This window comes from Dama dama, chromosome 1, assembly GCF_033118175.1.
Source record: "Dama dama isolate Ldn47 chromosome 1, ASM3311817v1, whole genome shotgun sequence".
In the NCBI taxonomy this organism is placed as follows: domain Eukaryota; kingdom Metazoa; phylum Chordata; class Mammalia; order Artiodactyla; family Cervidae; genus Dama; species Dama dama.
Window position 1 is genome coordinate 16,847,147 of NC_083681.1, and position 15,717 is coordinate 16,862,863.

At 42.4% G+C, this 15,717-nt stretch overlaps 1 protein-coding gene across 1 annotated transcript; it reads right to left on the reverse strand.

The window, feature by feature from the left end:
* Positions 1–400: 400 nt before the first annotated feature.
* On the reverse strand, positions 401–1,779 carry LOC133064658 (lysine-specific demethylase 4D-like). Its single transcript, XM_061155051.1, has 2 exons — positions 624–1,779; positions 401–558 (listed from the first exon to the last, which is right to left on the reverse strand). Exons 1-2 carry the CDS (start codon positions 1,774–1,776, stop codon positions 401–403), a joined length of 1,311 nt encoding a protein of 436 aa, XP_061011034.1. The 5' UTR covers positions 1,777–1,779.
* Between the last annotated feature and the right edge of the window lie 13,938 nt (positions 1,780–15,717).

Consider the following 15,717-nt stretch of genomic DNA (forward strand, 5'->3'; position numbering starts at 1 on the left):
ACCCATCCAGTCAGCCCAAACCCAACAATCAACCCCCAACTCATTCATCAACACCACACGACGCAACAAGCTCATAAAAATAACTTCTGCTTGAAATATTTTGATAGAATTATTCAGAAAAGTGCCTAAACACCTCTCAAATGATTGAATGAACAACATCAGAAATCAAGTCAGATGTTAACATCCTAGTTGCCTTTAATATAGTTGTGAATAAATACTGGCAGCAAACACTTTTCCCATACATCAAAGACTCAAAAACCCACTACACTTCCAGGGGCAACACAGGCGGGACTCTCCGGCAAGACTAATGACCTGCTAACACCCAAAGCTCTGAAATATAAGTGTTGACCAGTCTCGAGGATCGTCCACACCCAAGAGCAGTGGGGTACAAAGGCTTCCGCTAAGAGCAGTCATACTCGGAGGCCTCAGCAAGACGTTGGGGCCCACGGGCTGGGTTGTTCCATCCAGGGTCGCTCTGCAGGGCGGGGCTGCGTCTCAGATCTGAGTCTTTGGAGAGGCTCTTCTTCGCCTGGGTCGGACAGTCAGCTCTGGAGTACCCTTTTCGCGAGGACGACGACTAGAAACACATCTGCCAGTTGGGTGGTGATCTGGGGCGGATGCACCTGGCGTCCGCGGCGGGGTCTGGCGCGGCTCCAGGGAGTTGCAGGCGAGCCAGGTTCCCCAGGGCGAGTGCACCTCCCTCCAGGCGCTCAGCTCCCGGCCGCCCGGCGCCGCGGGCTCGGCGTGGTTCACCACCGCCCGGTCCTGCCCGCGCTTCCACAGCTCATAGCGCTCGGGCTGCAGGATGCGCACGAAGGCGTCCATGGAGAAGGCCACCTGCGCCTCGCCGCAGCTGCACTGCGAGGCCGCTTTGCCATAATCGACCCAGCGCGGGGTGGCGAAGTTGATGGCCTCGGCGCAGTTGAAGCCGTGGTTGAAGCCCGAGTGGTAGCCGTAGGGGAAGGTGACCATGAACTCGCCCGCCTCCTGCGTGACCCGACCGAACGGGATGCCGTTGTCCCGGAGCACCGTGGGCGAGATGAGCGCCGCCTTGTGCCGCAGGAAGGCCTCGCAGCCCCGCGAGCTGCCCGGGAAGAGCTCGCCGGCCAGGCGTTCCAGGCGCCGGCCGTGCTCGGGCGGCACCGCGTACCAGGTCTTGGGCTCCCCGAAGTGCAGGAAGTTGATGCTGTAAAGGTCCATGTCCTCCGTGTGCCAGGCGAAGGCGGTCTTCCACATGCCGAAGTACAGGTAGGGGGTGTTGACGCCCTCGATGACCACGCCGCACTCCTGCTCCAGCAGGTCCTGGATGGTGCCCAGGTGCCCCAGGTTCCACTGCTTCGTGGTTTCATCAAATAAAGAGCCACTGATGTCCGCGCCGTATATCGGGGACTCGTACAGGCGGGTTTTCCAATATTTTCGCTCCAATTCCTCAAAATCGGAGTAGAATGGAGTCTGGTATTTTTCAGTATTTGCTAAGCGGCGGTACTCTGCCACGGTCATGGCTTTCTTCTTTTTATGGTATTGAGTAAACACACCTGCCCTCCCAGAGACCACCTGCTGCAGCGGAGCGGCTATTAAGATGTCATCGATATCGTCGTAGGTCTGTCTGGCTTTCCATTCCTTGGGTGGAACTATCTTAGCCAAGCCTGCTCGGTGGGCCCCTTGCGATTCTATGTAAGCGATGTATTTGTTGAAGTCCGCAAATTCTTCCATGGTTGGGTAGAAGGTCATGATCTTACAACTTGGGTTCTGGGAACCAAGGTGCTTAGACTGCATGGCTGCAATATAATCAGCAGTGGGCTCTCGGGCTCTTAGGTATGTGTGGGCACCTGAGCGCTTAGGGAGTAACCTCTTGCCTAGACTTTGTTTTTAGAAGTTTTTGCTGTGTCTGAGGGGCAGTGACTCAGACTAGAACCTTTAAACCAATGAGGTGGTATCTTTTCCAGCTTGTTGATCCCGCAGAAGGACAACCCACCCTCGTCTGTATTCTGTAGCCCAAGGAAAGAGGGTGTTTCCCGGAGGGGAAGGCTCCCTGAACCAAGTCCTGCGTCGGCCTGCAGCTCTGTGACTTTCTTTGGTTGGGGGTGTAAGTGCCTCGGAGGCCGCCCCGGATTCACAGGCTTGAGTGCCTGGCAGTTTCTCAGCTCACTGTGGCAAAAAGTGTCCTCATGGAAGTTTCAAAGCCAAACCTAAAGAAAATACAGAATATCTGAAGATGAGTAGATGATAAAGGAACTGATTTAACACAAAATTTTTACAGCAATCTTAATTTCAAAATTTGAATTTAAGGGCAAAAATATACTTTTTAAACAGGAATGTAAATTGGTGCAGCTATGGTACATACTATGGAAAACTGTATATAGGTTCTTTAAAAATTTTAAATAGAACTATTATATAATCCAACAATCTCATTTCTGGGTATATATCCAAATGAAATAAAAACAGAATATCAAAATAACATCTGCCCTCCTAGGTTCCTTGAGGCATTACTTACAGTAGCCAAGATATGCAAACAACCATAGTGTCCATCCATGGTTGAATGAATACAGAAGATATGACATAGATATTTGGTGGAATACTACTCAGTGATAAACAAGAATGAAATTTTGCCATTCACAACAGCATTGGTTGACGTGGAGGGTATTATTCCAAGTGAAATAAGGCAGAGAAAGACAGAAAGTACAGATACCAATGTGCATGTTCCTAACAAGCATTACCCTTAATAGGTAAACATCTGAAACATTCCAACTAAAGTCTAATTATTAAATTGCATTCACAAACAGATTATTAGAAATATATGGATCAACCAAGTTTCTGAACACTGATTAGCATACAAAATCTATAGATCCCATGTACAAATTAACATCAGCTATGAAGTGAAATAGTAAAAAAGTTTCAATTCTTTTAATAACAAATACATGCCTCCAAAGAAGAAGTCAAAATCATATGCATTTAATACTTGTACTTTAAATGCATAAATGAGAATTTTACCAGGGGAAAAATGTTGCTTTCTAATATAAAATGTCTTTTTCATCTTTGTATTTTAAAGGACAAACATTAAAAAAAAGTGCTTGCCTCCTGCTAATCTAAAACCTTAATTCCAAATGAGGAAACACTACAACCCAGAAAATTGTTTCCTTGAAGAATTCAGCCTCTAAATAAAAAAGGTTGTGCTCAAAGTCTGGCTCTATCTGTCCCACCTCAGTTTCAGCTCAATCAGCACCACCCTAATTCTAATATCCTCATATCCAATCAAAGTCTTTAATTTGATCCCACATATTTTTCAAGTTCCTTCTAATTGACTCACTCCTTACCCAATTCTAGAAACCATCTTATTTTCATTGGATCCCAGTTAACTAAATGAGGTGCTTTATCCTGAAAATCTTTGTGATTTTTATCAAAAAAAAAAAATTAAGAAAAAAATTAGCTCCATTTGTCACAAAATAGTTTAATAATAAAAACACAAGGAAATGATATCCCAATGTGTCTCTCTCTCACTCTCTCTCTCTATATATATATGTATACAGTACAGTATATATATATATATAGTAACTTTTAAAAACTTGTAATAGAAAAATACCTCTTTTGCTTATAAGCACAAGTAGAAATAAAATGACATACCTCCAGTCAACAAAATCCTGACTCCAATTGGAGCTATTCAAGGATCCAGAGAGACTGTGTTCTCTCAGCAGCTGGTCTCCAAATGCAGACCAGTGTCCTGATGGCTCTGGCTTTATACCTGTACAAAGGTATAATTTGATCAGGACCAATCAACAGTAATCATGGGATGAGGGCTCTGATTGGTCAGCCCAGGTAGTCTGTGCCCTTTTGGTTTTTAAACCAATCAACAGAGAACTGAGAGGTTGAAAATTATAGGAATGGCACTTCCCTGGTGGCTCAGATGGTTAAGAATCTGCCTGCAATGAGGGAGACTGGGGTTCGATCCCTGGCTTGGGAAGATCCCCTGGAGAAGGAAATGGCAGCCCACTCCAGTATTCTTGCCTGGGAAATCCCATGGACAGAGGAGCCTGGCAGGCTACAGTCCATGGGGTCACAAAGAGTTGGACACGACTGAGTGAACACACAACTTCAAAGCAGCTCTAGGTTACTCACCATACCATCGTGGTTATCCAGGCCTTTAAGACCTTTCCTGTATGTTCTTCTGTGTATTCTTTCCACTTCTTAATCTCTTCTGCTTCTCTTAGGTCCTTACCATTTCTGTCCTTTATTGTGCCCATCCTTGTGTTAATAAATGTTCCCTCTCTATCTCTAATTTTCTTAAAGAGATCTCCAGGTTTTCTGATTCTATTGTTTTCCTCTATTTCTTTGCATTGTTTATTTAGGAAGACCTTCCTATCTCTCTGTCCATGCTATTCTCTGGAGCTCTGCATTCAGTTGGGTATTCTTTCCCTTTCTCCCTTGCTTTTCGCTTCTCTTTCCTCAGCTATATGTAAAGCCTCCTCAGACAACCACTACGTCTTCTTGCACTTCTTTCTTTGGGGTGGTTTTGGTCACTGCCTCTTGTACAATGTCATGAACCTCCATCCATAGTTCCTTGGGCACTCTGTTTACCAGATCTAATCCCTCAAAACTACTTGTCACTGCCACTGTAGAATCATAAGGAAATTGATTTAGGTCATATTTAGGTGTATGGCCTAGTGGTTTTCCCTACTTCAATTTAACCCTGAATTTTGCAATAAGGAGCTCATGATATGAGCTACAGTCAGATCCAGGTCTTGTTTTTGCTGGTGATATAAGGCTTCTTCATCTTTGGCTGCAAAGAATATTATCAATCTCATTTTGGTATTGACCGTCTGATGATGTCCATGTGTAGAGTCATCTTTTGGATTGCTAGAAAAGGATGTTTGCTATGACCAACGTGTGCTCTTGACAAAACTCTGTTAGCCAATGCCCTATTTTATCTTGTACTCCAAGGCCAAACTTGCTTATTATTCCAGCTATCTCTTAACTTCCCGCTTTTGCATTCCAATCTCCTATGATAAAAAGGACATCTATTTTTGGTGTTAGTTCTAGAAGGCCTTGTAGGTCTTCATAGATCTGGTCAACTTAAGCTTCTTTAGCATTAGTGGTTGGGACATAGACTTGGATTACCACGATATTGAATGGTTTGCCTTGGAAACGAACAGAGATCATTCTGTCATTTCTGAGATTGCACCCAAGTACTGCATTTTAGACTCTTCTGTTGACTATGAGGACTACTCCATTTTGTTCTAAGGGATTCTTGCCCACAGTGGTAGATATAATGGTCATCTGAATTAAATTAGCCCATTCCCATCCATTTTATGTTAGATCATATGGTAGCTCTATAATTTCAGTTTTTTAAAAGTACCTCCGTACTGTTCTCCATAGTAGCTGCACCAACTTACATTCCCCCTCATGGTGTAAGAGGGCTCCCTTTTACCCATACCCTCTGCAGCGTTTATTTCTATACTTTTTCAGATGTCCATTCTGACAGGTATGAGGTGATGTCATTGTGGTTTTGATTTGCATTTCTCTAATAATTAGCAGTGTTGAGAATCTTCATGTGCCTGTTGGCCATTTGTATATCTTCTTTGGAGAAATGCCTACTGAGGACAAGAAAACTAATTTAGAAACAAGTTTATTGTTACAGCTAACCTGTACACTTAACACTGCTTGTCCTGATTAGGTAAGGAAAAAAAAAAAATTTTTTTTTTAAGAAAGTGTAACCCTTTAAAAAAAAAATTGATTGATTGATTTTTGTCTGTGCTGGGTCATTGCTGCACAAGCTTTCCTGTAGTTGTGGCAAATGGGGGCTACTCTCCAGGGGTGGTGCCCGGGTTTCTCACTGGGATGACTTCTCTTGTTGCTAAGTACAGGCTCTAGGGCTCGTGGGCTTCAGCAGTTGCCGTTCCCCAGCTCTAGAGCACAGACTCAATAGTTGTGGTGCCCAGGTTCGGTTGCTCTGAGGCATATGGGATCTTCCTGGATCAGAAATTGAACCCGAGTCGGGAGCCAAGATGGCGGAGGAGTAGGACGGGGAGACCACTTTCTCTCCTACAAATTCATCAAAAGAATAACTGAACGCAGAGCAAACTTCGCAAAACAACTTCTGATCGCTAGCTGAGGTCATCAGGCGCCCAGAAAAGCAGCCCATTGTCTTCAAAAGGAGGTAGGACAAAATATAAAAGATAAAAAGTGAGACAAAAGAGCTAAGGACGGAGATCCGTCCAGGGAAGGGAATCTTAGGCGGCATTGCTTGGGGTAGGGTCCGGGCCTGAGTGCCCTGAGGACAATCGGAGGGAGCTTCTGTGAGTTGCCAACTTGAACTGTGGGAGACCAAAAGAGAGACAGTTAACCGGCCCAAACACACTGCCGGCTGTTTGCAGAACAAAGGGACCCAGAAAGTCCAGAGAAGGGCTCGCAGGCTGCGGACCGGCCCAGCCCCGCCGGAGGCAGGAGGCAGGGGGGAGGGGAAGGTCGCGGCGAGACACAGGGCGCAGGCACCCCACCAGCGCGGACTGGGGCTGGGGTCGCGGAGGGCAGAAGGCGCACGCACCCGACTGGCGCCAGCGGAAACTGAAACTGGGTCCGCGGAAGGGAGTGGGCGCGCCACACCTGGGGAGAGTGCGCCCATCAAGCCCCTCGCTGCCTGGACCGCTCTGACGGGGAAGGCACAGAGAGCAGGCGCAGCTTTTTGTTCCGCGCTTTTGTGGAACACCCGAGGGCTGGAACCGCGCGCAGCGCGGGGCGCGCTCTATACAGAGCAGCCAGGAGCCTGAGCAGCGCAGACGGAGAAAGCAGCGTCAGCCCCTCCCGAAAGCAGCGTCAGCCCCTCCCGAAAGCAGCGTCAGCCCCTCCCGGCAGCGCCAGCCCATCCCCACAGCGCCAGCCCCTCCCCGCGGTGCCAGCCCCTCCCCGCGGCGCCAGCCCCGCCCCGCAGTGCCAGCCCCGCCCCGCAGAGCGACGGAACTAGCTACCTGAATAAGAGTCCACCTCCACCCGCCTGTGTCAGGGCGGAAATGAGGCTCTGAAGAGACCGGCTAACAGAAGCCAAATAAACAAAGGGAACCGCTTCAGAAGGGACTGGTGCAACAGATTAAAATCCCTGTAGAAAACGCCGACTACACCGGAAGGGGCCTGTAGATATCGAGAACTGTAAGCTGGAACGAGGAGCTATCTGAAACTGAGCCGAACCCACACTGACCGCAACAGCTCCAGAGAAATTCCTAGATATATTTTTACTTTTTTTTTTTTTTTTTAAGTAAGAAAAAAAAAATTTTTTTATTTTTTTATTTTTTATTTTTTCTCTTTTATTTTCCTTTAAAATTCCCTATTACTCCCCCATTACTCCTTAACTTTCATTTTCATAGATTTTTACGATTTATTTATTTATTTATTTATTATTATTATTTTTTTTTTGTCATACATTGATATGAATCAGCCATAGATTTACACGTATTCCCCATCCTGATCCCCCCTCCCGCCTCCCTCTCCTCCCGATTCCTCTGGGTCTTCCCAGTGCACCAGGCCCGAGCACTTGTCTCATGCATCCCACCTGGGCTGGTGATCTGTTTCACCATAGATAGTATACATGCTGTTCTTTTGAAACATCCCACCCTCACCTTCTCCCACAGAGTTCAAAAGTCTGTTCTGTATTTCTGTGTCTCTTTTTCTGTTTTGCATATAGGGTTATCGTTACCATCTTTCTAGATTCCATATATATGTGTTAGTATGCTGTAATGTTCTTTATCTTTCTGGCTTACTTCACTCTGTATAATGGGCTCCAGTTTTATCCATCTCATTAGGACTGGTTCAAATGAATTCTTTTTAATGGCTGAGTAATATTCCATGGTGTATATGTACCACAGCTTCCTTATCCATTCATCTGCTGATGGGCATCTAGGTTGCTTCCATGTCCTGGCTATTATAAACAGTGGTGCGATGAACATTGGGGTGCACGTGTCTCTTTCAGATCTGGTTTCCTCAGTGTGTATGCCCAGAAGTGGGATTGCTGGGTCATATGGCAGTTCTATTTCCAGTTTTTTAAGAAATCTCCACAGTTTTCCATAGCGGCTGTACTAGTTTGCATTCCCACCAACAGTGTAAGAGGGTTCCCTTTTCTCCACACCCTCTCCAGCATTTATTGCTTGTAGACTTTTGGATAGCAGCCATCCTGACTGGCGTGTAATGGTACCTCATTGTGGTTTTGATTTGCATTTCTCTGATAGGGAAAAAAAATTTTTTTTTCTTTTTTTTTCTTTTTTCTTCTTTTTTTTCTTTCCTTTTTCTCTTCTATTTTCTATTTTTCTTTTTCTCTTATTTCTTTTAAAGTCCTCTAGTACTCCTCTACTGCTCCTTAATTTTCATTTTCAATACACTATAACCTTACCAAAAAAAAAAAAAGAGAGAGAAGCCCTATTTTTAAACCGAAGATTATTCTCTCCCAATCTTGACTCTCTGTTTTCTACCTCAGAACACCTCTTATTTCCTCCTTTCCCCTTCTCTTCCCAATCCAATTCTGTGAATCTTTGTAGGTGTCTGGGCTACGGAGAACACTCTGGGAACAGACAGTTGCGTAGATCTGTCTCTCTCCTCTTGAGTCCCCCTTTTTCTCCTCCTGCTCATCTCTATCTCCCTCCTCCCTCTCCTCTTCTTCATGTAACTCTGTGAACCTCTTTGGGTATCCCTAACGGAGGAGAATCTTTTCGCCATTAACCTCGAAGTTTTATTATCAGTGCTGTATAGTTGGAGAAGTCCTGAGACTACAGGAAGAATAAAACTGAAATCCAGAGGCAGGAGACTTAAGCCCAAAACCTGAGAACACCAGAAAACTCCTGACTACATGGAACTTTAAGTAATAAGTGACCGTCCAAAGCCTCCATACCTACACTGAAACCAACCACCACCCAAGAGCCAATAAGTTTTAGAGCAAGACATACCACGCATTCTCCAGCAACGCAGGAACATAGCCCTGAACGTCAACATACAGGCTGCCCAAGGTCACACCTAACACATAGACCCATCTCAAAACTCATTACTGGGCACTCCATTGCTCTCCAAAGAGAAGAAATCAAGTTCCACGCACCAGAACACTGACGCAAGCTTCCCTAACCAGGAAACCTTGACAAGCCAATCGTCTAACCCCACCCACTGGGTAAATCCTCCACAATAAAAAGGAACCACAGACCTCCAGAATACAGAAAGCCCACTCCAGACACAGCAATCTAAACAAGATGAAAAGGCAAAGAAATACCCAACAGGTAAAGGAACATGAAAAATGCCCACCAAGTCAAACAAAAGAGGAGGAGATAGGGAATCTACCTGAAAAAGAATTTAGAATAATGATAATAAAAATGATCCAAAATCTTGAAAACAAAATGGAGTTACAGATAAATAGCCTGGAGACAAAGATTGAAAAGATACAAGAAATGTTTAATAAAGACCTAGAAGAAATAAAAAAGAGTCAATTAAAAATGAATAATGCAATGAATGAGATCAAAAACACTTTGGAGGGAACCAAGAGTAGAATAACGGAGGCAGAAGATAAAATGGTGGAAATAAATGAAGCAGAGAGGAAAAAAGAAAAAAGGATCAAAAGAAATGAGGACAACCTCAGGGACCTCTGGGACAATGTGAAACACCCCAACATTCGAATCATAGGAGTTCCAGAAGAAGAAGACAAAAAGAAAGGCCATGACAAAATACTCGAGGAGATAATAGCTGAAAACTTCCCTAAAATGGGGAAGGAAATAGCCACCCAAGTCCAAGAAACCCAGAGAGTCCCAAACAGGATAAACCCAAGGTGAAACACCCCAAGACACATATTAATCAAATTAACAAAGATCAAACACAAAGAACAAATATTAAAAGCAGCAAGGGAGAAACAACAAATAACACACAAAGGGATTCCCATAAGGATGACAGCTGATCTATCAATAGAAACCCTCCAGGCCAGAAGGGAATGGCAGGACGTACTGAAAGTAATGAAAGAGAATAACCTACAACCTAGATTACTGTATCCAGCAAGGATCTCATTCAGATATGAAGGAGAATTCAAAAGCTTTACAGATAAACAAAAGCTGAGAGAATTCAGCACCACCAAACCAGCTCTTCAACAAATGCTAAAGGATCTTCTCTAGACAGGAAATGCAGAAAGCTTATATAAACGTGAACCCAAAACAACAAAGTAAATGGCAACAGGACCACACCTATCAATAATTACCTTAAATGTAAATGGGTTGAATGCCCCAACCAAAAGACAAAGATTGGCTGAATGGATACAAAAACAAGACCCCTACATATGCTGTCTACAAGAGACCCACCTCAAAACAAGAGACACATACAGACTAAAAGTGAAGGGCTGGAAAAAAATATTTCATGCAAACAGAGACCAAAAGAAAGCAGGAGTAGCAATACTCATATCAGATAAAATAGACTTTCAAATAAAGGATGTGAAAAGAGACAAAGAAGGACACTACATAATGATCAAAGGATCAATCCAAGAAGAAGATATAACAATTATAAATATATATGCACCCAACATATGAGCACCACAATATGTATGGCAAACACTAACGAGTATGAAAGAGGAAATTAATAGTAACACAATAACAGTGGGAGACTTTAATACCCCACTCACAACTATGGATAGATCAACTAAACAGAAAAATAACAAGGAAACACAAACCTTAAATGACACAATGGACCAGCTAGACCTAATTGATATCTATAGGACATTTCACCCCAAAACAATCAACTTCACCTTTTTCTCAAGTGCACACGGAACCTTCTCCAGAATAGATCACATCCTGGGCCATAAATCTGGTCTTGGAAAATTCAAAAAAATTGAAATCATTCCAGTCATCTTTTCTGACCACAGTGCAGTAAGATTAGATCTCAATTACAGGAAAAAAAATTGTTAAAAATTCAAACATATGGAGGCTAAATAACACGCTTCTGAATAACCAACAAATCATAGAAGAAATCAAAATATGTATAGAAATGAATGAAATGAAAACACAACAACCCAAAATCTATGGGACACTGTAAAAGCAGTGCTAAGGGGAAGGTTCATAGCATTACAGGCTTACATCAAGAAACAAGAAAAAAGCCAAATAAATAACCTAACTCTACACCTAAAGCAATTAGAGAAGGAAGAAATGAAGAACCCCAGGGTTAGCAGAAGGAAAGAAATCTTAAAAATCAGGGCAGAAATAAATGCAATAGAAACTAAGGAGACCATAGCAAAAATCAACAAAGCTAAAAGCTGGTTTTTTGAAAAAATAAACAAAATTGACAAACCATTAGCAAGACTCATTAAGAAACAAAGAGAGAAGAACCAAATTAGCAAAATTAGAAATGAAAATGGAGAGATCACAACAGACAACACTGAAATACAAAGGATCATAAGAGACTACTACCAGCAGCTCTATGCCAATAAAATGGACAACTTGGATGAAATGGACAAATTCTTAGAAAAGTATAACTTTCCAAAACTGAACCAGGAAGAAAGAGAAGATGTTAACAGACCCATCACAAGCAAGGAAATCAAAACTGTAATCAAAAATCTTCCAGCAAACAAAAGCCCAGGACCAGATGGCTTCACAGCTGAATTCTACCAAAAATTTAGAGAAGAGCTAACACCTATCTTACTCAAACTCTTCCAGAAAATTGCAGATGAAGGTAAGCTTCCAAACTCATTCTATGAGGCCACCATCACCCTAATTCCAAAACCAGACAAAGATGCCACAAAAAAAGAAAACTACAGGCCAATATCACTGATGAACATAGATGCAAAAATCCTTAACAAAATTCTAGCAAACAGAATCCAACAACATATTAAAAAAATCATACACCATGACCAAGTGGGCTTTATCCCAGGAATGCAAGGATTCTTTAATATCCGCAAATCAATCAATGTAATACACCACATTAACAAATTGAAAGATAAAAACCATATGATTATCTCAATAGATGCAGAGAAAGCCTTTGACAAAATTCAACACTCATTTATGATTAAAACTCTCCAAAAAGCAGGAATAGAAGGAACATACCTCAACATAATAAAAGCTATGTATGACAAACCCACAGCAAGCATCACCCTCAATGGTGAAAAATTGAAAGCATTTCCCCTGAAATCAGGAACAAGACAAGGGTGCCCACTCTCACCACTACTATTCAACATAGTGTTGGAAGTTTTGGCCACAGCAATCAGAGCAAAAAAAGAAGTAAAAGGAATCCAGATAGGAAAAGAAGAAGTGAAACTCTCACTGTTTGCAGATGACATGATCCTCTACATAGACCCTAAAGACTCTACCAGAAAATTACTAGAGCTAATCAATGAATATAGTAAAGTTGCAGGATATAAAATTAACACACAGAAATCCCTTGCATTCCTATATACTAACAATGAAAAAACAGAAAGAGAAATTAAGGAAACAATACCATTCACCATTGCAACAAAAAGAATAAAATACTTAGGAGTATATCTACCTAAAGAAACAAAAGACCTATACATAGAAAACTATAAAACACTGATGAAAGAAATCAAAGAGGACACAAACAGATGGAGAAACATACCGTGTTCATGGATTGGAAGAATCAATATTGTCAAAATGGCTATTCTACCCAAAGCAATCTATAGATTCAATGCAATCCCTATCAAGCTACCAACGGTATTTTTCACAGAACTAGACCAAATAATTTCACAATTTGTATGGAAATACAAAAAACCTCGAATAGCCAAAGTAATCTTGAGAAAGAAGAATGGAACTGGAGGAATCAACCTGCCGGACTTCAGACTCTACTACAAAGCCACAGTCATCAAGACAGTATGGTACTGGCACAAAGACAGAAATATAGATCAATGGAACAGAATAGAAAGCCCAGAGATAAATCCACGAACCTATGGACACCTTATCTTTGACAAAGGAGGCAAGGATATACAATGGAAAAAAGACAACCTCTTTAACAAGTGGTGCTGGGAAAACTGGTCAACCACTTGTAAAAGAATGAAACTAGAACACTTTCTGACACCATACACAAAAATAAACTCAAAATGGATTAAAGATCTAAATGTAAGACCAGAAACTATAAAACTCCTAGAGGAGAACATAGGAAAAACACTCTCCAACATAAATCACAGCAAGATCCTCTATGACCCACCTCCCAGAATATTGGAAATAAAAGCAAAACTAAACAAATGGGACCTAATGAAACTTAAAAGCTTTTGCACAACAAAGGAAACTATAAGTAAGGTGAAAAGACAGCCCTCAGATTGGGAGAAAATAATAGCAAATGAAGAAACAGACAAAGGATTAATCTCAAAAATTTACAAGCAACTCCTGCAGCTGAATTCCAGAAAAATAAATGACCCAATCAAAAAATGGGCCAAAGAACTAAACAGACATTTCTCCAAAGAAGACATACAGATGGCTAACAAACACATGAAAAGATGCTCAACATCACTCATTATCAGAGAAATGCAAATCAAAACCACAATGAGGTACCATTACACGCCAGTCAGGATGGCTGCTATCCAAAAGTCTACAAGCAATAAATGCTGGAGAGGGTGTGGAGAAAAGGGAACCCTCTTACACTGTTGGTGGGAATGCAAACTAGTACAGCCGCTATGGAAAACTGTGGAGATTTCTTAAAAAACTGGAAATAGAACTGCCATATGACCCAGCAATCCCACTTCTGGGCATACACACTGAGGAAACCAGATCTGAAAGAGACACGTGCACCCCAATGTTCATCGCAGCACTGTTTATAATAGCCAGGACATGGAAGCAACCTAGATGCCCATCAGCAGATGAATGGATAAGGAAGCTGTGGTACATATACACCATGGAATATTACTCAGCTGTTAAAAAGAATTCATTTGAATCAGTCCTAATGAGATGGATGAAACTGGAGCCCATTATACAGAGTGAAGTAAGCCAGAAAGATAAAGAACATTACAGCATACTAACACATATATATGGAATTTAGAAAGATGGTAATGATAACCCTATATGCAAAACAGAAAAAGAGACACAGAAATACAGAACAGACTTTTGAACTCTGTGGGAGAAGGTGAGGGTGGGATGTTTCAAAAGAACAGCATGTATACTATCTATGGTGAAACAGATCACCAGCCCAGGTGGGATGCATGAGACAAGTGCTCGGGCCTGGTGCACTGGGAAGACCCAGAGGAATCGGGAGGAGAGGGAGGTGGGAGGGGGGATCGGGATGGGGAATACGTGTAAATCTGTGGCTGATTCATATCAATGTATGACAAAACCCACTGAAATGTTGTGAAGTAATTAGCCTCCAACTAATAAAAAAATAATAATTAAAAAAAAAAGACAGAAAGAAAGAAATTGAACCCGAGTCTCCTGCATTACCAGGTGGACTCTTTACCACTGAGCCATCAGGGAAACCTGGGAGATATATATTTTTTTAAGTGTGAAAGTAACTGAGTGAAAACATAAGGAGTACAATGGGAGCAATATTTTCTGAAAACTGCTTTTGTTTCTTTTCCTTCCAGTCCCCCAATTTTGTTATGATATGGCTCTCTAGGACATCTATATGCCAGGGAGGAGACTGTGATATTCCTGAAATATAACAAGGAGAACTTCTGTTTCTAAAATTGTAAATAGCAATATGAGCCAGGCTACTGTTTTCATAGAGACTTTTCAGAGTTCTTTTATTTCTCTGCATTACCATACCCACAACTGACCTATATTAAAGGGCCAAAACCCCCAACATCTCAGTCACTAAAAGTTACCCCTGCTCGTATAAGATCTACTTTTATGGTCCAAGTGCTCTCTAGGGCTGCTACCTGTCCAGTAACTCCAGTCAGCTTCCATCCTGTGGTTCCACCATCTCAATACAGGACTTAATCATCTTTTCAGCCAAGCATTTCACTGCCATCCTCAACTGTGCCTGGAATCCCTAAGTTCAGTTTCTCAATTTCAATTTTCCACAGAATAGCACAAATTTGCCTTGCTGCATGGTGACAGGAATGAGATATGAGCTTTTGCTATGTCTCAATCAGAACTTCAAAGAAGCCTTACGTTTTCATGACTGTTCCCTTTTGTTTTACATGGTGCTTCAGATTCCAAAGTCTTCTGGAAATTCTGTGGGGGCAGAGCTGGAGAGAAGAGAGATGTGCTTTGTATCTCTGACATGTTTCCTTCTGCATCCAGTTTTCAAAATTTATTGTTTGGCCACTTCTGTGCATTTTCAACACTATGGCCTGAGTCAATAACCATCAATTCTCACCTGTTTTGGGACTTCCCTAGTGGCTCAGACAATAAAGAATCCACCTGCGATGCAGGAGACACGGGTTCGATCCCTGGGTCAGGAAGATCCCCTGGAGAAGGGAACGGCAACCCACTCCAGTATTCTTGCCTGGAGAATTCCACAGACAGAGGAACCTGGTGGGCTTCAGTCCATGCAGTTGCAAAGAGTCGGACACGATGGAGCAACTCTCACCTGTTTTAACTATTTCTCTTGTCCCCACGTGGTCCACAGAACAATGGAGGTGGTTACTTAAATATGCAAATTGTATCATGTCAAGTGCTGTTTTAAACTTCCAAAGCCTTCTCATTTCAAGTTGAATAAACTCAAATACTCATCATGAGCTTCAAGGTCCTATATACCTTGCACCCTGACTCTCCCCTTTCTACGCTCCAGACACAAAGGAGCTTCCTTTCTATCTCTGCAAAAACAACAACCCCAAGCTCTATG